The sequence below is a fragment of the Carlito syrichta genome, unplaced genomic scaffold (assembly GCF_000164805.1).
Source record: "Carlito syrichta isolate Samal-C Ts95f unplaced genomic scaffold, Tarsius_syrichta-2.0.1 Scaffold308084, whole genome shotgun sequence".
NCBI classification, from domain to species: domain Eukaryota; kingdom Metazoa; phylum Chordata; class Mammalia; order Primates; family Tarsiidae; genus Carlito; species Carlito syrichta.
In genome coordinates, this window is record NW_007252180.1 from 113615 (window position 1) to 141363 (window position 27749).

General features: G+C 42.0%; 1 protein-coding gene across 1 annotated transcript in view; it reads left to right on the forward strand.

Moving 5' to 3' along the window:
- The window catches only part of LOC103267246 (receptor-type tyrosine-protein phosphatase N2-like), a gene marked incomplete at its 5' end in the record, with an annotated part of 321627 nt that overhangs the window by 17590 nt on the left and 276288 nt on the right, over nucleotides 1-27749 (forward strand). Inside the window, 2 exons of the mRNA XM_008064845.2 lie at nucleotides 4652-4814; nucleotides 21887-22247. Coding sequence (XP_008063036.2) covers nucleotides 4652-4814; nucleotides 21887-22247 — 524 coding nt within the window. The remainder of the gene's footprint in view (nucleotides 1-4651; nucleotides 4815-21886; nucleotides 22248-27749) is intronic.

Genomic DNA, 27749 nt, shown 5'->3' on the forward strand with positions numbered 1-27749 from the left:
GTGGGGAGAAATAACCATCCAAAGAATGAGCAAACAGTATCTGACTTTTACAAAGAGTGGGGCATGGTGCCTGTTCCCACACATCAGATTTGCAAACCTCATAATTTCCAGATTTGGGGTAGAGTGCTGAAAGTGTCTTGTCACAGTAGTAGGGAATAACTCATCATAGAAAAATGCTGCTTTGATCCTGCCAAACAAATTTAAAAGTAAGATTTGAAAGGATTGAAATGTTCCTATGCAACGTAACAAAATGCCAGAGCAAAGTTAAATAATATTGATGGGAATACAAAAATATCCATCACCCACTAAGATGGACCAAAAATTTACAATGTGTAATATATCTACATGGATTGTCGGGCATGAAAAGGAGCAGAAAAATGAAACCCATAAAATCAATCAATGTAGACATAGAAGTGACACAGACATAATTAGAAGATAAGAAAATGCATGAGTGGAGCGAACAGCAAATTAGAACCTGCAGCAGAAAATATTAGTGAATTTGAAGACAACAGCAATAGACACTATCCATGAAGAAAGAGGGATAAGATCCTTTAAAAATTAAAAACAATCAGTGAGCTATTGAACCATATCAAGAGGTCAAATATATGTGTAATTGGAGTCCCAAAGGAGGGGGAGAGAGGAGTAACAGAAAGAATATCTGAAGAAATAATGACCAAAATTGTTTCAACATGCTAAAATGATAAACTCACAGATCCAAAAAGCTCATTTGAGCCCCAAGAAAAAGAAACACGAAGACCAGGAAATATCATAATCAAATTGCTCAAAACTGGTGATGGAAAGTCAACTTTAAAAACTGTCAGAGGAGAAAAAGATGCATTACATAGACAAAGCTATAAAGGTGACCACAGATTTATCACTGGGAACACCCCAAGCAAGAAGACAGTGGAACACATTTTAAATTACTGAAAAGAAAAAAAATCAACTCAGAACTCTATACCCCATGAAAATATATTCAAATACAAAGGTAAAATTACAGCTATTTCAGAAACACAGAAGCTGAAAGATGTCACCTGTAGCAGAGCTACAAGGGATAGTGAAGGAACCCTTCTGGTGGGAGGGAAATGATACCAGACAGAAAAACTGAGAGCACTTGAGATGGTAGCTGCATCCATCAATAGATATGATTTTTTCTTATTTTTGAAATCACATTAAAATAAATTTATTGTTTAAACAAACAAACAAAAAAAACTCCCAATGTATTGTGGGGTGTATAGCATAGCTATCAATAGAACTTTATGGCAATAACTTCATGGAGGCTGGAGGGAAGAAATGGAAGTAGACTGTTTTCAGGTTCTTATTTTATATGTTAAATGGTATGATGTTACTTGAAGGCAAGCTAGGATATATTAAATGTGATTATTGTAACTTTGAAGCCACCACTAACATTACAAAACAAAAAAAATATAGCTAATAAGCCAATAAAAGAAATAGAATAGAATAATACAAATATTCAATCAGTATCAACAAGGGAAATCTGAGTGGAGAGTGTGGAGAACTTCCGTCCTATCTGACAACTCTCTGCAGATCTAAGTGTTCCCACCTATGCCACCCTCTACCTTCAGAATTCATGCCTTTGTGCTAGAGCTGGGATCTACTGCAAGGTGCTGAGAAGTCCAGGGCAGTGCCATGCCTTGGGGCTCTGAGCCAGCCTGGGCCTGGGTTCTCAAGAAAAGAGCCTGTGTCCAGTTCAGACCCAGCCTCTCACGGGCCTGGAGGAAGCAGACAGTAGCCATGTTGTTCCTACTGGACCTGTGATGAGGAAGCCCTGGGGTCACATGCTGGCAGTGGGGACTGGTGAGGAGGCCTGTGGTAACTGAAGCATTCACGGCATCAGAAGTTGGACCTGCCATGATGGCTGTCACTGAGGTTGGTTCTGACAGGGACATAGATTTTGGAACATTCCCAAAGGCAGCAGGGGCTGGGGGAGGATGCCTCTCCCAGACATGGGCAGCAGAGCTGGGCAGCAAGGGACCCCCACACTGGCTCAGACTCACCATCTCTAACTGTGATCCCCACCTCTTGTTTTATAGATGTACATGAGGCACTCAATGAATTGGAAATAATCAGAATTCAAAGCTCTTGGTCAACACTGCCCAGACTTTTAAACTCTGTGTCTGTTAAATCTTTGCATTTTATTTTAAGTGCGTGCACACACATATACACATACATACACTTATATGTGTGTACATTCTTTTAAAAAATTATCTTATTTTAAAGATGTGGGGTACAATTCAGGATTAGGTATACAGGTGGTCATCATACAGATAAAGTTTGGGCCTCTCTTTGCTCCCCACTTTGCCTGGTTTGAGATCAGGTACCCTTATTGATGTTGTGTGACCCCTCCCTCCCTTGGAAGTTTCTAGCTACTACCAATCCCTTTCTTAAAGTATTATGGTAATTGTTCAGGGTTTACTTATGAGTGAGAACATGTGGTACTCAGTTCTTTGTTTCTGTGATAAATCACTGAGTATTATAGACTCTAAATCCATCCAAGTTGCTGTGAAGTTCATAATTCTATTCTTCTTTACAGCCACGTACTATTCCGTCATGTATATGTACCACATTTAAAAAATTCAGCCCAGTTTTGATGGGCAGCATGGTTGGTACCATGTTTTTGTTATTGTAAATAGTGTGGTAGTAAACATGCATGTGTAGGTATCTTTTTTGTAGAATGAGTTCCGTTCCTCTGGGTATATTCCCAGAAGAGGGAATACTGGGTCATATGGAAGGTCAATTTCTAGTTTTTTCTAGAAGCCACCACACTGTTTTCCACAGATGTTGAACTAGTTGGCATTTCCACCAACAGTGTAGAAGCATTCCCTTTTCTCTGCATCCTCAACAGCATTGGTTGTTTTTTTTTGTTTTATTAATGATGGTCATTCTTACTGGAGTTAGGTGGCATCTCAGTGACACATACATTCTTATTTTTTTTTTTTAATTTCAGAGATGTGGGGTACAATTCAGGGTTAGGTATACAAATGTTCATTTTGCAGAAACCCTTGTTGATGAGGTGTGCCCCTCCCTCCCCTGGCAGTTTCCCTCAACTGCCAATCCCTTTCTTACAGTGCTATGATAATTGTTCAAGGTCTGCTTATGAGTAAGAACATATGGGTCTCTGTTCTTTGTTTCTGTGATATATCACTGAGTATGATAGACTCTAAATCCATCCAAGCTGCTGCGAAGTCCATATGTTTGTTCTTCCTTATGGCTGCCTAATATTTCATTGTGTATATGTACCACATTTTTTTTATCTAGTCCAGTTTTGATGGACTGATTTGTTCCACGTTTTTGCTCTGACACACACATTCTTAATCCTGGTTGGTAGACAAGTCTTCCTGCTGGAATTTCCTTGTTTCTTAGCAAGCATCCTCTGGGGCCTTTTAGTCACACACATAAAAGCAAAGCCCTAAGTTGAGTCTGGGAAATTCTGGGCAACTGAGTCCCTGGTGCCAGGGCCTGTGTCTGCAGTTGCAGGCTGTGAGCCAGGCAGGTGAGGTATCCAGGGCTCTCAGGAGGAGCTCTTGGCCAGCCATGGCTGAGGTTAAGAAGAGGGCAGCCCTGGCAGGAAGCTGGATGTGCCTCCCCTCCTACCCAGCTTCGGTCTGGTGGTGAGTCCTGATATCTGGCTCTTCAGAGGCTTGTGGACAATGGTCACCAAGACTTCCCCAGCGGATCTCTGCTGGTCTCCTGTTTGCCTTTACTCATGGCTATACTTAGCCAGTGATAAATGTCTCGCTGGGAAGCAAGGCACTTCTTCCATAATTCTGAGCATCATTAGTGGCGGTCACATTTGGTTGACCCTTCTTATTGCCTGCCAGGTTCACCCTTTTCAGTCCTGTGGTGCATCTGACCTACTGTGCCTGGATCTCTGTGGTCTTGTTCTTGCTGGCCCTGCCCCAGCTCCTGCCACAGGGTGAGCACCACTTGCATCCACCTATGAGAAGCATCCTATGCTTGTTTTGTCCTTCCAACTTCAAGCTTCTCTGCCTGCCATGGGCTGTGCACACAGATGGTGGTGCATAAATGTTTGTTTGATAGTAGCAGGAACCATGATGGAGAGGGAGCATTCTGTATTAATTTCTTGCTGCTATAACAAATCACCACAAACTTAGTGACATAAGACAATACAAATGTGTCAGGTGAGTGCCTGTTTTCTGCCTTTTCCCACTTCTATACCACTCCTTCCTTCCTCCGTTCTCAAAGCTAGCAGAAGTGCTGTCCTTGGCCTCACAGCCACTTATGGCCACCCTATCCCCACCTTGCCTCTCTCAGGTTTGTTGAACTTACAGTGAGTGATATACAACCTGTTATCTTCTAGTTGTCTTCTGTGTCTTAGTTTTGCCTCTTGCCCTCAGCCATCAGCAGGGCCATTGCTAGGAGCAGGTCTTCATGTGGGGCCCTCATTGGGGGTCATTTCTCCACCCCCCCCCAGCAGTGGGGGTGCCGCTGATCCACCCTTCATATCAGTCACAGGCTCCCTGGCGGTCAATGAAAAATTCACACATGCCATCATGCTTGGCAAGGTGGGGGCAGTCATACAGCCTGCACCCTACACTCCCTCACATGTGTGAGGACAGGGCAGCTCATCTGCAAACACGTGACTGACTCATGGTTTCCCCTTGCTTTTCAGGACCTCCAAACAGAACATTGGTGATGAAAGGAGGCATAGTCTGGAGAGCGATACCACCCTGGCGGAGACCCTCCGGCGCTACCTGCCATACCTGGGGGCTCTGTCCCTGGCATCAGCCTCCGATGCACTCCCCAGGATGACACATGACAAACCAGCCCCCGAGGTGACTCTTCACTCACTCTCTGTGACCCGGGGTTTGGCTTTTACCTCTCTGCACACTGCCCTCTGGGCCTGGATACTTTTGAATGTTCCTTCTGTCACTGGCTCCTCTGGGCTTCATGCTGGTACCCCAGCCAGTGGCAGCAGTGGACAGCACTTCTGGAGGGAACTGTTCCTGGGTTCTTTAGAGCTATACGTACTACCTAGCGCAGCAGTGACTGAACCCTTGTGGGCCACCTGCCCCTGTGAACATCATCCCAATCACCCTCTGGGTGAGGGCATTTAGAATCTCTTTTTGGGACAAGGTATTGTAACTCCAGGAAGCCCAGCACTACAGATGCAGACGGGCACTTAGAGCAGAGCCAGAATAGAGCATTGTTCCAACCCTTCGGGAAAGGAACCAGAGTGGCAATGGATACTGAAAGCTGATGTGAGGGAGGACAGGAACGACTCTGAGTTTGGCTGGAATTTGGCGCCTGGCTGCCCTGATTCTGGCACCGTAGTTGCTTCCTCCCAGGAAAGCTCTCATTCCTTGACAAACCTACCCCAGGCAGGCTCCCAGAACAGTGTAAGGACTCGGTATGTCTGAGGAGGTACAGGGGTGTCTGGGCCCCACGAGACAAGATGGATGTGCTGGACGGAGGGCTAGGCAGGCTCAGGAGATCGACTACAAGGCCAGGATGAACTGTTAGGGCTCTCAATGCAAAGCTGTTCTGGAGCCATTTCAGTCCGTGAAGCCCCCTCAAAAGAACACTTTGAAGAGACACCATCAGAAACGTCAACTGAGATTTTTAAATGGAGAAGTAGGCATCGTTTTTGTGACAACTTTTCAAGCCAGAGTTACCAGATTCTGAGTTGCCTAGAAAAAGAAGAGCAGGGGCAGGAGCTAAAAGAATCCCCTTCAGAGCCTGGGGGCCCTTATGCATCCCGAGGAGAGAATTCTGGGCCGAGTAGTGAAGCACTGAGGATGTTGAGTCTTTGGTGGCGGCATTCACATGCTGCTTTCTGTCAAACATTCACACCAACTCAAATTTGACACATTTTTCTAAGACTGAAGCCATGTCAGTGTGAGACGAAGGAAATCTGGGGACTTTTCATTTGCTATTAAACCCTGCTAGGGTTTCATCAGAAAGTGGTTATAGTCTTTAGATATATGTGGAAAGCAGTTAAGCAATTTGGGCCAAATTTTCACTGTCTTCTTGTATAATTAAACCATGGAAATTATTTACGCTAATTCTGGGTTGGTATGTTGGATAACACCTGAATATCTAGAAAGATCAAGTTCCTTCCAGAGGTCACTCTGCTGATGAGACCTCCCAGGGTCGATAGAGAATCTTGGTGAAACTTTGCTCCAAGCATTGGAACCAGAGGCCGTGTTTTCACAGAAGAAGGCCACATCCTCACAGGGCAAGGTTAAGTCAGATGTGGGCCAGATGAGGAAGCAGGTGTGTTTCTGTGTCTTAGGAGTGAACCCCCGAGAAAAGTCAGGCCTGTTGCCTCACGATTCTCTAGAATAACTCCTGTGAAACCTGTTTATTGTTCATGGTCCAGCCTTGCATTTGATCAAAAAGATTTCATGTTAATGTTTATACATAGAGGCCAGATTGCCTGCAGTCACAGAGCACTCCTGACTCTGGCCTAGGGCCCGTGTGGAGGCTTCAGGGCAGGGTTGAGAGGTTGCTCGCCGGCTCACTCTAGCAGCACCGGGGCCATCTTTGTGTTTCTCCCAGGGAGGGCCAGCAGTGGCTGGTCCCCGCAATCACAGGACAACTTTCCTGATTTGTAGAATCCTTCCCTCCTGGTGGGGGGTGGAGTCTTCAGTCCTCACAGAAGTACAGAGATCACAGACTCTGGAGCATCCCCTTCCCCAGAGGTAGAGCAAAGAATAGTGGTAGTGCAGGGGCAATCCCATCACTGCCCTGTACCAGGTCCACCTCCAATCTGGACCATTGGCTGGACTGACATATGCATTTTAATGACTTTCCCAGGAGTTGTGAAGAGTGTCTCAACAGGAACCCTAACCCTAGTGAACCAAGTTCACCCAATACTATCTTTAAAAAATGTTAAAGTTAAATGTAGAGTTTGGGATGATCACGGTCAAGAAGTCATTGTGAGGAGTAAACAAGAAAACACATGTGCAGCTCGTTGTGAAATGCTCAGTTAATATAGTAGCTATAATAATTATAATAAAACCATCTTTTTAAAAATAAAATGTGAATAAGGTCAAGAATCTAAAAACCAGGCATGGGACTCAGTCCCCAGTTCTAGCAAGGAAAATCAGAGGAAAGTGCTGATGCTCACAAAACACATAGGATCCACACCCAACGCCCCAGGTGCCTGCAATGCAGCCTCCCAGCTGTAATGTCTGCAATTCAGCCTTAGCTGTTTCCCTCATGGCACTGTGGAAAACAAGCATTTCTCCCATTGTCTTGAATATTAGTAATTTAAGGGCATACAAATATAAAGTCACGTTTTGTCTTCTTCCTCTGTCCCCTGTCGTGTCTTTATCATAAGGGCTGTGGAGCTTTGAGCTCCGCCTCTGCTGCTACAGTGGGATTCCTGGGTTTCTGTAATGGAGACATCTTATCATCTTCTCAGGTGCTGGAAGTGAAAAATCAATAAAGTAACCATGGGTAGCCTAGAGACAGTGTTAGTAATAGAAGAGGAAAGGGGAAAAAAATCACTAAGAGCTCCCGAGACTCAGAAGCTTGAGAGAAAGAAAACCCTTTGAAACTTTTCTATGAAGCAGTTTAACATGCATGTCTAGATTTATGTCTAGATTTAAGGGTGTGTGTATGTCTATACTAAAGTCCAAAGTCCCTCCTAGTGGTGATGTGCATGCCTAGACTCATGTCCAAGGCTCCTCCTAATGGTGAAGTGCATGCCTAGACTCATGTTCAAGGTCTCTCGTAATGGTGATGTGCACACCTAGACTCATGTTGAAGGCCCCTCCGAATGGTGGTGTGCACACCTAGACTTATGTTCAAGGTCCCTCCTCATGGTGAAGTTCACTCCTAGACTCATGTTCAAGGGCCCTCCTAATGGTGATGTGCATGCCTAGACTCATGTCCAAGTTCCCTTCTAATGGTGAAGTGCATGCCTAGACTCATGTTCAAAGTCCCTTGTAATAGTGAAGGGTACACCTAGACTCATGTTCAAAGTCCCTCGTAATGGCGCTGTGCACGCCTAGACTTATGTTCAAAATTCCTTGTGATGATGATGTGCATGCCTAGACTCATGTCCAAAGTTCCTCTTCACTGGCAGCAAAAATAGAAAAAAGGAATGAACACAGACTCTGAGGCCGACCCATCATGCCTCAGAAGGAACAGGTAACAAAACATCAGCTGCAGTCAGATAACAGATGCCTCAGTTGTTCAGTTTAGAACATATTATCACGTTCCTCCTTAAGTCCTAGTTATTTTATTAAATTAGCTCTTGCACTAAAATGAAATAGTGAAATTTAGGGTAGAATTTGCTCACTGGACAAAGAGTGGCATGGGCTTTACCTGAGGGAATGAAATGCCAGCCCCATCAAGTGCCTGTCCTGTTCTCTTGCTAACATCTCTGTGTGAGGTCCAACAAGCAGCAGTGACGTTTGAGCATTAGAAATAACCTGCAGTAAATTGCAGGCATATGTAAAAAGTGAGTCTCTTTGGTAGATACTGAGCAACTCGTGCCATGAGCCGTTGGGAGGTGTCATGGGCGATGCCGAGTGAAAGGGCTTGTGGTGGCTCCTGGGGAAGCAAGCTCCTGCTGGGGATGGGAGGCCATCTTAGTCTGTGCCAGGGTATGCAACGTGTCCTCTTTGGTAGATGCTGAGCAATCTATCCTGTGAGTCATTGGGAGGTATTGTAGGTGATGCAGGAGATGGTAGACTGTCCTAAGCAGCACCCAGAGTGTGCGGTGTGTGTAGAGAATGAACTTCTTGAGATCCCAAGTGATTCTGCTGGACTCAAGCAGTTGGACACTCATCTCATCAGGCCAAAAGCAGGGTGAATGTGTAGCCTCATGACACTAGCCAGTAGTGTTTCCTGTAGTCCTTCCAGTCTCTACTTATGTCTACTGTGATTCTGGCTCCTGAAGCCTGAACAGAAGTTCCAGGATCACTTTCAGAGCAGCTTTCCAGATACAGGAGGTGAGTGTGGTTGGTGTCACTATGCTAGAGCATTCCTTCTTTCAGGAGCTCATGACTGGGCTGTTGGGGGCTGAGCTCTTGTGGTGTGGTCCCCAGCTCTGATGCTCCCCGGGTTGCTGGATGTGTGGGAGAAGAGTGTCTCCCATCACTGCCCACATCCCACCTGCTCTGTTTCAAGACATAGTAATAGAGAGACTGGCCACGCCAAACATTCCATCAGCAACCAGGGCCAATCTTCTATTAAGTTTGACCTCTGTAATCTTTAAAACCCCAACCCTATAGGATGGCCACACATTGTGGTCTGCAATGACAGTGCTGGTTTATGACTGTCACCCAGCATAATTATTAATACGTCATCCTTTCCCTCTTGGAAGTGTTCCTACTTGCATGAATGAGTTCTGTGGTCATCTCAACACATAGACATTTAGCACAACGGTTGAAGGGTTATTCAAAAAATGAGCACTTGGTGGCATTTTGGCTTAGATATTTTTTCTTTTATGTTAAGAGAGGTACTTCTCCATATTAAAAAAATGTGTGAAAACCCAGAACTAATTTTTTTCTCTGTCCAGTGTTTAAATGAGGAGAAAGCACTTAGTCATCTCTCTAATGAACAAAGTACAAGAAGTACAGAATCACATGCTGCCAAAACTATTGTGCAGACTTTGTTGCCACATGAACATAACTGGTTAAGGATTTGGGCAGCCATTTCTTGTTCTTTTTCCTCTCAGTTGATGAAATATTTTAACTGGAAATTTAAGCTTTATCAACTGATACTCTCTCAAGGTGCAAGCAATGTCCAATAACTTATTTTATGAATTATCATTTTCTGTGTATCTGTCATCAAAAATGTAACTCTAGCATGGATAGAGATATCTTCTAAATTTATTGTCTTTTAAGGCCTCAACACTGATTATTTCATAGCAGAAGCCATAGGGATTAAAATTGTGCCACGCTTTTAAAATCAAACCGACTCAAAGCTCTGAGTTAATTGAGCTCCTATTGATCACTAAATCAAACTCTTATTATTACTTCTGCATTGTTAGGAGTGGTAACAACTTCTTGTTTTATTGACTACAGTAGTTCTGGTTCTCAGTCCTTTTACTCATTATATAGGACACTATAAATTCTTCATTTACTCTGTGTACTGACGACATTTATACTGAAGTTCATTACTGACAACATTAATTAGCTGATTTATTTTGGAACTATTTAAAAACATATTTAATATGCAAGAAACTGTGCTAGGTGCTGGGATTAGAACGAAAAATTAATCCCTGCCCTTTAGGATCTTACAGTCTTACTGGGTAAGAGAGACCAAACAAACACACAAACAAACAAAAGCTACAGTTTTGTATACCTAACCCTTAACTGTACCTCACAATATCATAATAAAAAATATTGATAAAAAAACAAACAAGCAAAAAAAAAGAACAAACAAAAACAAACAAACAAACAAAAAAAGCTGTCATGGAGAGAATGCTAAAGGTAAAAGAAACACTGAAGTCAGTTGGGGCAAGTGGGATCAGGGAGGGCTTCTAAGAGGACAGCCACTAGAGAACAACTACAAGTTACTTGTTGAACATGTAAGATGGACTTGAAATGTGGAATGTCAAAAGACCATCCCCATTCCCATTCTGACAACATGAACAAGCCAGATGAGCTACTAAATCACAGCCTTTCAGAAACTCACCAGAGCTGAAGCTACAAGAAATATGGAAGTACTAAATTCCAGAAAGTGATGAACTCATTCTAGGGAGAGAAGAGCACAGTTCCTTTCATACACAATGGAACAGAAGGGAGGGAACCAATCGTAGGGGGGTGAAAAATTCAGCCTAGCTTTTAAGAAACAATTGACAGTGAATGGAATTAATTGGAGAGATAGGCTACACAGTGAGTGGGCGCCACTTCTCAACTCTTTTGTATGGGCTTTCACTGAGTACAGGAGATGGTACACTCAAGGATGGGAAGGGAGGAGGACAGGGAGAAATCCTTCCAAAGAGTTCCAGGTCTTTACTGGATACACCATAGTGGCCCTCTGAAATCTTAGGACAAGGAAGCATGGTGGGAAAAGATCTATTAAACAGAGTACAGAAAGCCAGGGTGGGACTGAGAGGGAAGAGAAGGCTTCAGTGATTCACACATTGGCACTCGAAATGTAAAGCAGAGATTTCTCATGGTTCAGAACACTGACAGCTGACTGCAAAGCATAAAGCAATGCCCCAAATCTCACTAGAGCCTAGATACAAGCCCTGCTGAAGAAGGCAACTGAAACCACTAATGTCAATAATTACATTAAATACAAATGAACTAAACCCGCCAGACAAACCAGAGGGATGTTTAAGCTGGATAAAAACAAACAAACAAACAAACAAAAAGCCAAATCTCAATTGTTGTCTACTAAAACCAAAGTACATGAAATAAAAAGCCATCTATAAGTAAAAGTGAAAGGTTAGAAAATATACACAATGAAAACTCTAAATATAAGAAAGCTAGTGTGTAACATCGATATTAGACAAAGTGTACTTCAAGACAAATAGCATTATCAGAGACATTTATGATGATTAAATAGCCAGTTCATTAAAATGTTTTGGAAATCTTTTGATGAACCTAATTTCAGAGTTTCACATACATAAAGCAAAGATGCGAGAATACTGAAGACATCAATACAGAAGCCCACAATCAATCTTAGCAATTTAAACTCTTCTCTCTCAATAACTGATTAAACAAATAGACAAAATATCAGTAAGGATATAAAAGATTTAAAATACATTAATCAATGTGACTTAATAATATTTATAGAATGATATACCTAAAAACTGCTAAATATACATTTTTTTCATGTTCATATAGAATATCTCTCAAGATAGATCATATCCTGTGCCATAAGTTAAGTCTTAATAAAATTAAAACCATCAAAATCATACAGGGAAAGATATTTTTAAAATTCATATATTATCCTTCAGAAATATAAAAGCAAAAATTCTAAACAATTTTTATCAAATTAAATCCAGTAACATATAAAACAAAAAATACATAACAGTGAAAGGAAATTTATTCCAGACCTGCAGGTTGGTTTAACATTCGAAAATCAACCAATATAGCTAATCATAGAAACAAGAAAAAAAAAAAAAACCCCATATGATAGTCCCAATAGATGAAGAAAAAACTTTTGACAAATGCTAACATTCATTCACGACAAAAACCGACATCACCGCATATTGGATGGTGAAGGACTGAATGCTTTATATGTAAAACCTGGAATTAAAGAAGGTTGTCTGCTCTTCTGTTCAAAGTCACACTGATGATCCTAGCCAGTGCAATAAAACAAGAAGTATTAAAAGATATTCAGATTACATGACATACTTTGTAGAAAATTTGTCTACAAATTTTTTTGGTGGCACCTTCAAAAAAGCTACTAACACTAATAACTATAGTGAAGTTGTATAATGCAAAATCAATATGCAAAAATTAATTGTGCTTCTGCACACTAGCAACAATTAGATATTAAACATTTAAAATAGCATTTACAATAACATCAAAAGTTATAAAATAGTGGTAAATCTAAAAATATATGATCTCATAAAATGAAAATTATAATACATTATGTACCTAACCCTGAATTGTACCCCACATCTTTAAAATAAAAAAACTAAATAAAAAATAAATTAATTTGAAAAAAGAAAATTATAATGCATTGATAAGAATAATTAAATAAGACAATTAATGGAGATGTATACCATGATCTTGTGTCGAAGACTCAATAGTGTTAAGGTAGCAATCACCCCCAAACTGATTTATAGATATGAGACAAAAGCACAATCCATAAAAGAAATGAAAAATAGATAACTCAGACTTTGTCAAAATTTAAAGATGTTATTCTTCAAAAGATACTGTGAAGAGAATGAAAAGATGGGGCAGCCCCTTCGGGTCCCCTCCCACTGTGGGAGCTTCTCTCTCCTCTCAATAAATCCTGCTTTATCACTTTAAGAGAGAGAGAGAGAGAGAGAGAGAGAGAGAGAGAGAGAGAATGAAAAGACAAGTCACAAACTGGGAAAAATATTTGCAAATAGTACATCTAAAAGAGTACTTCTCTTCAGAATGTATAAAAAGCTCTCAAAATTCTCTTGAAAGAAAAATACCAGGCACATTAAAAACCGGGCAAAAAGAGTTGAGTAGACACCTTACTAAAGAAGATAAATGAATGATAAATAAGTTAATCTGAAATGTTCAATATCATTGTTCATTAGGGAAATGATAACTAAAGCCATAGTGAAATACTACTATAAAACTGTTAGAATGGCCAAAATTTAAACAACAACAACAAAAACCCGACCATGATGTATTGGCAAGGAGATGGAGGATGAACTCTAATACACTACTGACAGAAATGTACAGTGTTAACAACTATTTGGAAAACATCTTGACAGTTTCTTAAAAAGTTAAGTGTACCCCTACCCATGATCTCTCCTTCTATTTCTACCCAAGATAAAATGAAAGCATATATTCAAAATTTATACGTCAGTTTTCATTAGTGGCATTAATAGTAAATGCCCATAACTGACAAAACTCAAATGTCTATAAACAAGTAAATGGATATATATTTTTTATTTGATCCATAAAATGGACTGTTATTAGACATGAAAAAAATGAATGAACTATTGTTTGCAAGCAACAGCATGGATGAATCTCAAAATAATTATGCTGACTGAAAGATAAAAAAGAATACTGCTGTTATAATTTCATTTGCATAAAATTGTGGAAAATGCAAAGTAGTATATAAGTGATAGAAAGTGAATCAGTGATTGCCTGAAGATGTGGGATGGGGAGGAGTCAAGGCAAGTATTGCAAATGGGATGGAGGAAGCTTTAAGGACGACAGATAAGTTCATTGTCTTGACTCTAGTGATGGTTTTATGGGCAGATACTATGTCAAAACAAATATGTACAGTTTATTGTACGTCGATTCCTTAATCATGTTGAAAAAGACAATCAACCCAGATACTTTATCTAAAAAAGATATAATAACGGCCACTGTAGACATCAAAACTGCTCAACAGTATTATTAGTTAGGGAAATGCAATGCAAAACCATAAAGAACTACCAATACATGGTACTACATTGGCTAAAATTTTTTTAAAAATCTATAATACCAACTCTCAGTGAGTACATAGAGTAAGATAAATTCTTAAAGTAGTGGGAATGCAATCTGTTATAATTACTATTTGGAAGTTTCTTTAAGGTGAAACATACATCTGTTCCAGGACCCAGCAAATCCTCTCTCTAATATCTACCCAAGAGGAAGGACACTACTACATTCACGAGAACACTGGTACATGATTATTCATGGTAGCTTTACTCACAACAGCCCCAGAATGGCAACAACCCAGCTGTCTGTCTGCCCATCTTATTCTGCCTCTCCATTTCTGAAGAGGTGCCACTTAGGAGATGTCAAAGCTTCCCTCACTATAAGTGCTATAAGGACCATGGCCATAGAATGTTGTGTGCCACATCCATGTTGTTCATTTGATTTAAAAAAAAAAAAGTTGCCTGCTCATGCTATTATTTTCACTGATCTTTGGTGGGAAGCTGAGCTCCAGTGGCAGCGCTGCCCCCAGGGCTTGGTGTTCCATCCTTGACACACACAGTAGTGTCTAACACATAGTAGGGTCAGTGCATGCTGGCCACAGTCCATACGATTGTCATGCTTGAGGTTCCTGCCAGGCAACATTCTCCCTGCCCTCCACTGAACACTCACAATGACAGATGAAATACTAACCTATAGAGTGGCCCCACCCCACTTACAGAACTGGACTCATGTGCAAGCCAACCTGCTTATTGTTTGTCCCTCCGTTCTCTTAGCACATTGTGTGTCGAAGGTGTGACTGACACAAAGGTGCTGGGGTCAAAGCGTGTCCTTATTTGCAATAGGATCTCAAATACATTTCTATCCTGGACCCAGTTCCTATTCCTTCCCCTGCTCTGATTTCCTGTTCTGGGTTCTTTCTGCACAGTGGGCTGAGCCTCTCCATTGTCAGGCCTAGCTGTAGACACTGCAGCTGCAGAGGACTGCAGTTCAGCCCTGCCCATCCATGGTTGTCTTGCTGAGTGAAGAGACAGTATGTAAACATATATATTAGACAGGAATGATGCATCGTGAGAAGCTGCCTATCTGTTGTGATTTTGTGTAGTGTTGAGTTCTGTGGGCAGAAGACATTGCTTTTTCTCTCTTTATTTTTGATTTAACGTCTCATGTCATCGAGTGTGAGACACTGCTTTGGTATTCTCTGACTACTGTTCACTTCTCCCAGCTGGATTCTTCAGAGCTGATTGGGTAAACACAGAAAACAAAGTAACAACCTCATTACCTAAGGATTTGTTGTACTATCTATAAACTTGTGTTACCTAGGATGAGAAGGTTCCTAGAGATTTTTAGTTCAGTCTTCTCATTTTACAGAGAGGGAAATTGAAGCTGAGTCAGCTGAGTAAAATGTTCACTTTCACCTAAATGGTAGTAGAGCTGAAATCAGAATCCTGGAATTCTTGTCCAAGTTTTTCTTTCTTCTTTTTGTAAAAGCCAAAAAACAAGGTCACTAAGTTCCCTTCTCCAAACTCAGTTGAACACAAGTTCTATCGTTCTCTGCAGACAGACTGAGGACAAGCCTACACTGACTGCTGTGTGGCACAGCTAGAAGCCAGTCAACATGGGTGGCATTCTGACTCTGCCCCTTACTCAATGGGTGATCTCGTTTCCTTATCTGCAAAATGTGAATAATGATGATCATAGAGATGTTGAGGGCGTTAAAAAAAAAAGTGAAAACATCTAAAGCCAAAAACAGCCTGGCGTCATGTTCGTTCAGTAAACATGAGCCACTTTGTGATAATTGTCCTTCTGTCCTCAGGGTGGTTACAAGAGTCGATTGACCTGTAATCCCAGGCCTTGTGCTTATTTAAGGTGGAAAGGAAAATGAATTGGCACTCTCTTCTTCAGTCACTCCCTGTACTTTTTACTTGTCAGCTGCGAGTTGTGTGCTGCAGCTGCTGGAAAGGCCAAAATACAAACCAGAAAGAGAGCATAATGAAGTAGAAATGATAGGAGGGAAAGAGGCAGGGTAGGGTGGGACGGGGAAAGAACAGTAACATTTGCTTCATGGTATCATTTGTTTCTTCAGAACAATTCCAAACTAGCAAAATGTAGGATTATTTGCAGATATCCATAAGATACCATCCACATCTCATGCTACTGTCAACCTTCTGCAAAATTTGTTGATCTTGTGTAGTTTAGAGCTTGACACCTTTTCAACCTCACATATTTTGTGGAGTCTGTAAAAACTGTTTGGGGTCTGATTTTCTAACTGAAAGCTCTGTATCAGCAGCAGAGGTAGCACAGTATAAACCAGTGTGAGGCTCCTCTGCTTCCCTGAATGCAAAACGTTATTTTGCCTTGGTGACAGTGCTGTCAGTAAAAATGAGACCCCTAGCCTTTTCCCCCTGCACGTGAATGGGCCACTTAGAGCCTGAACACTCTTAAACACTGACACTTTCTACCATGTTAAGACAGAAGGAGACAGAGGCAGAGAAACAGAGATAAGAGACACAGTCAAAGACAGAGATATAGAGAGAGACAAAAGAGACAGAGAAAAATGAACAAATTGTCAGAACCCCCCGCTATGGCCTGACCACAAAAAAAGTGCAGTAAAGTAATTCCATGTCTACATTAATGAGTTGGAGCTGGAACGTTCCTGAGACCCCCCACCCCCACCCCAGCTCCCCAATCTTGCCACATCTGGTAGCATCATGGTGCCATCTCATTAGGAAGCCTGTGGACAGCACCCCCACTGCATGCTTTGTCAGGCCTGCAGCAAACATGTCTTGATTAATGCTTACCTGTCAATGCTGCCTTCGGGCTGTGACACAAACTGGAGAAAAATGTGTGTTATGTGGTCAAAAGATGTCCTGATTTGGGTTTCGTAATTGTTTTGGATCCTTGGCACAAGAGAATATCTAATGAGCATGAGTGACCAGTGCACGGACGAGAGTCTCATCCACTCAGTGTCTACTGGCATTTGGGACACGAGGACCTCCGGGCCTTCCTGTCAGTCTGAATTCATAATTGCACATTTTGGGACTGGGCTGGGTGGACTTCCATGAGAGGCATGTTTTTCAAAGGAAAGAGGCCTGACTTTAAGCTCTGGTACCCCAGCCCTAGTAAAGCTGGGAGCACAGAGAGTCACTTCCATGACTATCTTGGTGTTTGGCAAGTAGACGATACAGTGCAGGACATGGCTATACAAAGTGCATCAGCGGGTCCCACAAAGTTGCTCTGATCTCCTCCAGCTAAACAGAATCACTTTCTTCCAAAACCTATATTGCTTTTCTGAACCTCTCTAATAGGATGCTTTGAATTATGGTTATTAATGTCTGTGACTCAACTCCCATTTCAGTCTGTGGGCTGTTTAAGGACACGGGCCATGTTTGAGTTATTCTTCCTCATAGAATCCAGAGCTTGACACACAACAGCAGATGCAGTGTGTGGCTGCTGCTGCTGCTGCTGCTGATGGCAGTGATACTGCTGTTGATGGTAGGGATGACGATGATGATGCTGCTGTTGGTGGTAGGGATGATGGTGACAGTGATGTTGTTGCTGTTGATGGTGGGACTGATGGTGATGGTAATGCTGCTGTTGGTGATGGGTATGATGACAGTGGCGAGGCTCTTGTTGGTGTTGGGGACGCTGATGGTGGCCGTGATGCTGCTCTTGATGGTGAGGATGAGGCTGATGTGGAGATGCTGCTGTTGATGGTGGGGCTGATGATGATGGTGATGCTGCTGTTAGTGGTGGGGATGATGATGGTGATGTGGGTGGCAAGGCTGATGATGGTGGTGGTGAGGATGCTGCTGTTGATGGTGGGACTGATGAGCATGATGATGGAGATGATGGTGAGGGTGATGCTGTTGATATCGGAAGTGATGGTGATGGTGATGATGCTACCGCTGGTATTGGGAGTAATGCTGGTGGTGGTGGTGGCGGCGATGCTCCCGTTGGCGGTGGGGATGCTGATGGTGGTCATGAGCTGCTGTTATGGTGAGGATGATGCTGATGGTGGAGATGTCGCTGTGGAGGGTAGGTATTTGGCAAAGGTGGAGATACTGCTGTTGGTGATGGTGATGTTGATGGTGAGGAGAATGATGATGGTGGCGATGCTGATGGTCCTTGCCATTTATCAAATACCTCCTCTGAGCCATGTGTTGAGCTAGGTACTTTTACCTACATTGTCCCTAATCCTCACATCATCTTTTAAATAAAAGAGAATTATTTTTGCAGTTTTGCAGGTGGTAAAAATGAGGCTAACCGCAGAAAGGTTAGATGAGGGTCTGAAGTTACACAGGCTACACAGAGCTGTGCTGATGAGGTTGGGCCAGTCTCCTATAGGAACCCTCTCTCTCGTTTGTTTTCTTCAGTTTGTGGGTAAGTAGGTTCTGTTTCTTCTTCTGTGGAAATGGAATGGGTTAAAGAATATGCCTAGAGCAATATCCTTTCAGCATAAATCTCAGGAAACTTTGGTAGTGGTTCTCAAATGCTTCACATACACAAGGTGGACCACACCATGGAGACCCAAACTGGATTTCTCTTGCACAAATGCTGGAAATTAGTCAGTGTGCCTGCTTTTAGGTTGCTAATTACCAGGCTTGGGCAGCTATAGTCTTAAAAATTATTCAGCATTATCTTAGGAAATCTTACATTATGGGTAAGTTGACTTGAGACTTAAATCATGTTTAAAATAGAGGGTTTGAAAATGAGTCATACAATTTTTAACTCAAGCTAAAAGAAAAATAAAAAGTACAAGTGGATGTATCCTCCTTAGTTGATCTACGGATTTCCTGACTGCTTAAAGAAAATGAAGGTATAAAAAGGTAAACAACAGTAATAATAGTAGTAGTATCTACGGATACTTCTGTGCAAGAGTCACTCACCTTGTGGCATTAGGTTCAATCCCACGCAGCTCCAGAGCCCAACACCTTCTCCTTCAAGACTTGAAGCCACAAAAGAGCAAGTCACTATGAAAATACTTTTTCTTCACTGCTCATATTCCCGAATTCTAGACCCTCTTGGTTATGGGATGGACACTCTCGCCCTGAGGCCATAAGAAGCTCTCTAGAGGGTGCCATGGTATTTGCAGTCATTTATAGAGCACCTGGGGTAGCTTGTGAAAACTGATGTTTGTTATTATTTCTACAGTCTCTGTTGTTTGTGCTAACTGCTGAAATATTCTTCCTCCTTTTCACTTTAATTTCATCCAGAGCACAAGTAAACCAAAAATAGATTGTTTATCCCAGTCTACTGCACAGATCACACTCTGCTGTGATTTTGCCATGAGTTGTGTTGAGCTTAGTATACCCTGGACTTGGAGCCTGCTTTAATTAAAGGCCCTCTGAGTGGGAGCTCCAGGTTAGACTACTTTTGTAGCAGAGGAGAGGTGCTTGCAAGCACATTAATGAGGCATTTGGATGTGAATCTCCAACCCCCAGCATGGTGACTTGACCAAGTGTTGAGAGACAGCCTCTCTGAAAGGGAATGCAGGCTGAGCTTAAGATTGACACTTACACCCAATTTGTGGGAAATTGCTGGAGGGACTGTTTGTTGTGGCAGCATTCTCTCTCTCTCTCTCTCTCTCTCGGACAGTTGATTAGTTGATCTTTGGAACTGGTCTTTGGAAAAAGCTACACAATCTGGATGATAGTTAAAGCCACATCATTTTAGAAATAATAATAAAAACCTTAGAGATAATGTCCAATTTCCTTCTTTGACACAAGAAAATTGAGTCTCAAAAGGGCAAGTTATTTGCCTAAGTTCATACATGAGAAATAAAGCTAGAACCTATATCAACCCACTTCCCAACTTCCAACTTGCTACCTAAAAATCTATCCCTGAAGATTGAATGCAAATATTTTTGAAAATAGCCAGACTTGGGAGTCTGAATCATTTACCTTAAAGTCAGTTATGGTTCACACCTTAACTAGATGCCAGAGTATGCACACCACTGACTCAACATGGATCATGTACCCCAAGGGGGTACAAGTGAAAAATATGGTTGACCAAGATTTTTAAAGTGTGTGGTCCATGGACCTATACCAGACCTCTAGGGAGCTCTGAGTGTGCTTCCAGGACAGCCTTGACTTTTTTGAACGTCTCAAAGTTGGAAATCATCTTGCTTCTTTATGAAATTTTGATGGATCTGAAGACAGTGATTTCTAAAGTTCTCCTGGAGATAAGGGTAACAACTGGGCTTTGATTTGTCTAGTAGTAGAAACAGTGTGTGAAGAGGATACATTTTCCTGGAAAAGTTTACTAAATAAATGAGGAGAAAATATAGGCAGAAGTTGTGAAATACCCTATAATCCAGGACATCGATTAGTAAATGATGTCATAAGTAATTATTAAATGAGTAATCCTCACAATTTCCCTGGTATAAAATATTGCAGTTAAAATAGCAGGATATAAAAATGTTGCAAATAATTAGTAGAGGAGTTGGAATAAAATAAAGACCTCTAGACAAAGTACTTGGAGCCTCTATTGAAGGCTGCTGAAAGGGAGGTTCCCTTATGGGAAAATGCTGCTTTTTGGAGTTACAATAAACACCAATCAATGCAGGCAAAATATTTTAATAGGCATTCATTTAGAGAAGATATATAAATGGTCACTAAGCTCATGAAAAGATGCCCCATATCATTATCATCAGGAAAATGCAAATCAAAATCATGAGATACTATTTCTAACTACTAGGATGGGTGTAATAATTTAAAAAAAGATGGACAATAACAGGCGTTGGCACAGATGTGAAGTTGGAATCCTCATATGTTACTGGTGAGACTGTAATATGGTGCAACTGTGCTAGAAAAGATTGGTGGTTTCCCAGTCAGTTAAACACAGAGTTACCATATGATCCAGCAGTTTCACATCCTAGGTATACAACCAAGACAATTAAAAATATGTGCATATAAAGACTTGGGCATGAATATTCACAGAGCATTCTTCAAATCATGGAAACAATCTAAATGTCCATCAATTGATAAATGAGTTAAAAATATGGAAGTTATATGCAACAGAATCTTTTTTCAGCCTTAAGAAGGAAGAGCATCTGACTTGTGCTGCAGCATGGATGCACCTGGAGAACAAATTGCTGAGGGAAATAAGCCAGTCACAAAAGGCCATATAGTATATGGTTCAGTCTACATGGAATATTCAAGATAGGCAAATCCATAGAGAGAATAAATTAGTGGTTCCTGAGGTAGGAGGGATGAAATGTTTCTTTTTGGTGTGATGAAAATATTCTGGAATTAGATAGTAGTGATGTTTACACAATTCTGTGAATGCACTAAAAGCCACTAACACATGTGAATTTCATGCCATGTGAGGATTATCAAAATAAAGTTGTTATTTAAAAATAATGTGGCCAGTCTCGGTGGCTCAGCCTGTAATCCCAGCACTTTGGGAGACTGAAGTGAGTGGATTGCCTGAGTCCGTGGGTTCGAGACCAGCCTGAGCAACTTGGCAAGATCTTGCCTGTACAATAATAATAATAAAAACAATTAGCCAGGCATGGTAGTTCCAGCTACTTGGAAGGCTGAGGTGGAAGGATTGTCTGAGCCCTGAAGGTTGATGCAGGGGTGGCCGTGAGCATGCCACTGCACTCCAGTCTGGGCGACGGAGTGAGACTCCAACTCAAAACAAAACAAGAATAAATAAATAAAAATAATGTAAGAATGACTATGAAATATGGAACTTAATCAGAAAGAAAACCAGAATCCTACTTTGGGTTTGTATTTTAGAGATGACCAATGCTGTGTAAGTCCTTGAAAACTGAGGCCAAAGGTCATTTTAATGAGTTGGCCCTGATGATAAGAGTGTGACTGTTGCCCTGTTTTGCTCTCCTGCACCTCCAGGGTGATGACCCCTTTCCAGAGAGCATCCTGACCTATGTGGCCCACACATCTGCACTGACCTACCCCCCTGGCCCCCGAGTCGAGCTTCCTGAGGACCTCTCACTGCGGACACTCAGCCAACTCCAGCCGGACGAGCTTAGCCCTAAAGTGGACAGCAGTGTGGACAGACATCACCTGATGGCGGCCCTCAGTGCCTACACTGCTCAGAGGCCCCTCGTGCCTCCCAGGGACGGTGACCTGGGGCCACGGTACCTTCTGCGTGCACCCCCAAGAATATCCAGGCCCCTCTTGGCAGCTGTTGCCCCCCAGAAGTGGCCTTCCCCTCCAGGAGACCCCACAGATGCCGCCAGCAAGGGTGAAGGTGAGTCAGCCTCCCTGGGTACTTCAGTCATTTGCTTCCTCTGTCTGGCTCCCTCCAGCTCCCTTGTGCTCTTTCCCCATTGGGAGGGCCTTCACATCGCACCTCCCCTTAAGAATCTGTGGCACGAACAGGGCACAGTGTGATGACAGTCTCTTTGGTTTTCACATCTTCTCGGTGACAGGGAGGAGACAGCAGTTGTCTTCATGCCCTGGGAGCATAGTGGCCAGGAGGATGGGGAGGGAGGTGCACCTGAGAGTGTAAGATAGTTCATGTTCGATCTCACTTCTTGCCCATGCCTTCTCCAGATTTTACAATTTCAGGATTTTGTTGAAGCTGACAAATGGGACGGGGAACATGCTCACAGGACGGATCTTGCCCACAGCTTGTGTTGTCTGCATTTGTTTTGGAAAACAGATGATGGATGTATTTACTTATTTATACTTTTTTATTTTAAAGATGTGGGGTCCAATTCAGGGTTAGGTATACAGATGTTCATTATGCAGGTACCCTTGTCCCTTGTTGATGAGGTGTGCCCCCCTTCCCCTGGAAGTTTCCCACTATTGCCAATCCCTTTCTTACAGTATTATGATAATTGTTCAAGGTCTGCTTCTGAGTGAGAATATATGGTACTCTGTTCTTTGTTTCTGTGATAGATCACTGAGTATGATAGACTCTATCAAGTTGCTGCGAAGTCCATATGTTTGTCCTTCTTTATGGTTGTGTAATATTCCATTGTGTATATGTACCACTTTTTTTTTTTTATCCAGTCCAGTTTCAATGGGCAGCATGGTTTGTTTCGTGTTTTTGCTATTGTGAACAGTGCTGCAATAAACATGTGTGTGCAGGTATCCTTTTTGTAGAATGATTTTAGTTCCTCTAAGTATACTCCCAGTAGGGAGATTGCTGGGTCCAATGGAAGGCCAATTTCTAGTTCTTTTAGATCTAGTCCTTTGCCACAGGCCACACCTCTCCTTCTGGCCAAACATGTGACTACTTCACATATTTGTCATGATTTTCTGTGTCTCAAGAGCCTCAGTCTGAAGTTAATGCAAAGGGTGTCATTTTGAAGTGACTGTTGTGCCTACACCATCGCTTCCAGTATTTTTACGTGTTACAACCACGTTATGAGCAGCCCAGAGGAGAAGGGTATTTACTGGTTCATGCTCCTCTGCAACATTCAGATAGCTCTGATCTATTTATTTTCTCACGTTTTTTCCTAAGTCCATCCTGAAGTGGAATTCTGATAAAATATGACTCCTCCTTTGGAGACACAGAAATATTAAAATCAAGCATATAGCAGTTTTTACAAATATTGACTGAGAATCACATTAATGTGGGTGCTCTCTGTTTCCTTAAGTGAATGCTTAATGGGGGCTGCTGTGAAAGTCTTCTTTTCCACTGTCTGCATTCAGGTAGCTTTCTCTTGCTCACTCTCTCTTTGTTCATATAGCCATTATGGCAATTTCTAAATGGAAGAAATATGAAGTTACATTTGGGGGAAGGACATGTGACCATTACTGATGCTTTCTTATTTCTGTCTTGGAGGAAAAAAGGCATATGAGGAAACAGATTGTGCACTTGAGCAAGAATTGTTTGCACATAAATATGCCATTATTGAGGGTGGTGTTTATCTACAGGAGGTTGCTATCCTGGAACAGTGCCTTTTTGCCTAGCATTTGGGGCCTGTTTCTCCCCTGTTTTAAACCATACACTACTCTGAGAAATCCCTGTTACCTTCTGCACTCCCATTCATGACTAGACCCTATCAAAGCGGCCCTTACCTGCTCACTTGCCTCTTGTGTGGTCACCGTGTTACCAGATCTGCCCCAGCTCAGTGTGGCCTCAGCCCTTGGCCATGAATACACTGCTGAAGATCACCTTCAGCACCTCCTCTTCTCAGCCTTCGTGACCTCTCCATGGTGCTGACTGCCCACCTCCCTGCTCCTTCAGTATCTTCTCTTCTGGGCCGTCATGCCCTCTCCAAGGTGCTGACCGCCTCCTCCCCGCTTCCTTCACCACCTCTTCTTCTGGGCCTTCGTGCCCTCTCCATGGTGCTGACTGTCTCCTTCCTGCCTCCTTCAGCACCTCCTCTTCTGGGACTTGGTGCCCTCTTCTTGGTGTTTACCATCCTCTCCCTACCTTCTCCTTCAGCACCTCCTCTTCTCTGCCGTCTGTGTCCTCTCCAAGGTGCTGACTGCCCCTCTGCCTGCCTTCTTCAGCATCTCCTCTACTCAACCTTCTGTGTTCTCTCTGTGGTGCTGACTGCCCTTCTATCTTCTGTCTCCTTTAGCATCTTCTCTCTTCTGCCTTTGTGCCCTCTCTATGGTGCTGACCCACTTTTCCCTGCCTCCTCCTTCAGCAGCTCCTCTCTTCAGTCTTTGTGCCCTCTTTGTGGTGCTGACCGCCCATCTACCTGCCTTTGTCAGCATCTTATCGCCTTGGTCGTTGTGCCCTCTCCATGGTGCTGACCACTCATCTACTGGCTCTTGTGCTCCTTCAATTGACGTCTCTGATTGACCCTTTCTTTCTCTGACCATCCCTCCCCTGTCTCCTGTTCATCTTCCACAACTTAAAATTCCCATTTATTAATGGCCTTTCCCCTAGTTGTTAGAAATAGGAAAATTAAAGTACTAATACCCCTAGGGTCTAAAATCTAACTGAAGAGCCAGGGTGTGTTCACAACTAGAATATGACAAGCTCTACCTCTTTTCTAGTGCTGTTCCTGCTTCTCAGAATGACCCCCCCCCACTGCCTTGGTACCTTCCTGGTCCATCCCTCACACCTCCTGAGGTGTGAATCTTTAGAAACATGCTTTTGAAAATGCTCTCTCCATCTCTCCATGATCCTTATTATTTACATCTTTTTCTTGGTATTTTCCTGTGCTACCTTACAATGTGGGTTATCTTTTTATGTAGACTCTCTTCCTACCTGCTCTGTATGCTTTAAAAAGCATTATGTAAGATGTCAAACACAAAGTAGAGAGAAGTGTTCAGTAATCCCCATGCCTGTGACACCCAGCATTAACAAACAGCGACTCAGGCTTTCCTGCTACTCTGTGCCCCCAACACTTTCCTGCTCTGTCTTGGGTGATTTTAAAGAAAATGCAGTCATCGAATAATTTCATCTGCCAGTATTTCGGTATTGCTGAAAGATAAGAATGCTCATGTAAACCTAACCACAATAGCTTTATCACACCAAAAGATTCATAATAATGTCTTAATTTCACCAAATATCTGTTCAGTGCTCGAATTTCCCAGTTGTCATGCATTTTTCACAGTTCATTCCTTTGAAGCAGCATCTACAGAAGGTCAACTGAGTTGATCAATGGGTCTGTTATGCCCCTTTGAATCTACAGGAGGCCCGTTCTCCCTCTTTTTTCCATGAAGTTCCCCCCATCCATCAGAAAGTATGTTTTTTTCTCACAGAGTATTTCACATTCTGGATTTTTCAGATCATATCCCAAAGATATTTAACTTGTCCTTCTGCTCTGTTTCCTGTGAGATAGTAGCTTGACCCAGAGTTGTGACCATGTGTCCTCAGTGTTTCACAGGAAGACCTAGAAGGAGCATCCATCCTCTGTGAGAAGGTGCACATCCAGCTTTATTTCACTTCAACATACTAGTAACTGTGGATCATTCAGCTCCCTGATAGATTTCAACCTTATTATTCACCTACTGCTTAGGGAAATTTCTCCTGTTCCCTCCACACTATGAACTCCACCCCATCCCCATGCCAAAGGAGGCACTTGGGATATGCTTATGCTGTTGAACATTTGTGTGACTATTTGATAAATGTTTGTCTCTCTTATAGACCTCAAGCTTAATGAAGACAACAAGTTATGCCTTGCTTTTCACCATTTGTATACCAGGGGTTTAGCTTGTTCCTGACACTGTATTTTCTGAGTGAATGAATGAATGATTTTTTTCACATCCATGATCTTAGTTGCTCTTCATAGTAGCCTCATGTGATGGTATTATTAGTAATCTTATTTTCCTGGTAAGGAAACTGAAGCTTGGGAGACCAAATGATGGCATCTAACAAAAATTTTATATCACTTAAGAGAAAGTTAGAGCTCCTAAGAGCCTACTACCTAACATACAAATTTAAACACAGTTTACTTTGTTACTCTGGCTAATTGGTCCCAGATTCTGATGTTTAAAATGGTAGTTCAGCTCCAAAATCCTATCTTTCTCTGATTATGCATTTTGTGCAAAGTTATATGCTAAGCCTTTACAGAGGAGCCAAGAAGTAGGTGAGGTTGGCTCTGTACCTCCTAGTACAGCTGTGGAGGTCAGAGGAGATGCCATTCCAATGCTTCAGATTCTAGGAGACTCTCCCCCTGGAGGAGGAAGTGCCATCTAAGATAGGAGGGATAAAGATTTATATCCTTGCAATATTTAATGACAAACGAAAAGAAGAGAAGTTATCAACTCAACCCCTGGCAACCACTGACCTTGTCACTATCTCCATAGTTTTGCCTTTTCCTGAATGTGGTATATTTGGAATTATATGCTATATAGCCTTTTCAGAATGTCTTCTTTTGCTTATTAATATGCATTTAAGCTTCCTTCATCTTTCCTTGGCTTGGCATTTCTTTTTAGTGCTGAATAATATTGTATTATTGCAATATTATCCATAATATTTCATTGTATAGGCATGTCATAGTTTATTCACCTATTCACCTATTGAGGAATAAATTTTAACAATTACAAATAAAGCTGCTATAAACACCTTTGTGTAGGTTTCTGTGTGGACATAAGCTTTTAACTCTATTCAGTAAATACCAAGGAACATAATTGATAAGAGTGAGTAAGTAAGTGTATGTTTATTTTGTAAGAAACTGCCAAACTATCCTCCAAAGTGACTGTATCTTTTGCATTCCCACCAGCTATCAACTGGAGTTCCTTTTGCTCCACAACCTTACCAGCATTTGGTGTTGTCAGTATTCCAGACATTGGCCATTCCAATAACTGTGTGGTGGTGTCTTGTTGTCATTTTAATTTGCATTGCTCTGATAACATGTGATTCAGAACATCTTTTTATGTGCTTATTTTCCATCCATGTGTCTTCTTGTGTGAGGTGTCTGTTATAGTCTTTGGGGCATGTTTCAATTGGACTTTCTCCTTCTTACTGTTGAGTTTTAAGAGTTCTTGTATATTTTGGATAATAGTCTGTTTCAGATATGTTTTCGTAAATATGCTTTTCCCAACCTATGACTTTTCTGTTTATTCTCTTTTTTTTAAATTTTAAAGATGTGGGGTCCAATTCAGGGTTAAGTATACAAATCTTCATTATATGGGTACCCTTGTTGATAGGTGTGTCCCCTTCTCCCCCGGAATAATCCCACTATTGCTAATCCCATGCCCTCCCACTCCCCCCTCCCCAGCAATTTCCCACTACTGACAGTCCTTTTCTCATAGTATTATAATAATTGTTCAAGGTCCACTTATGAGTGAGAACATGTGATACTCAGTTCTTTGTTTCTGTGATAGAGCACTCAGT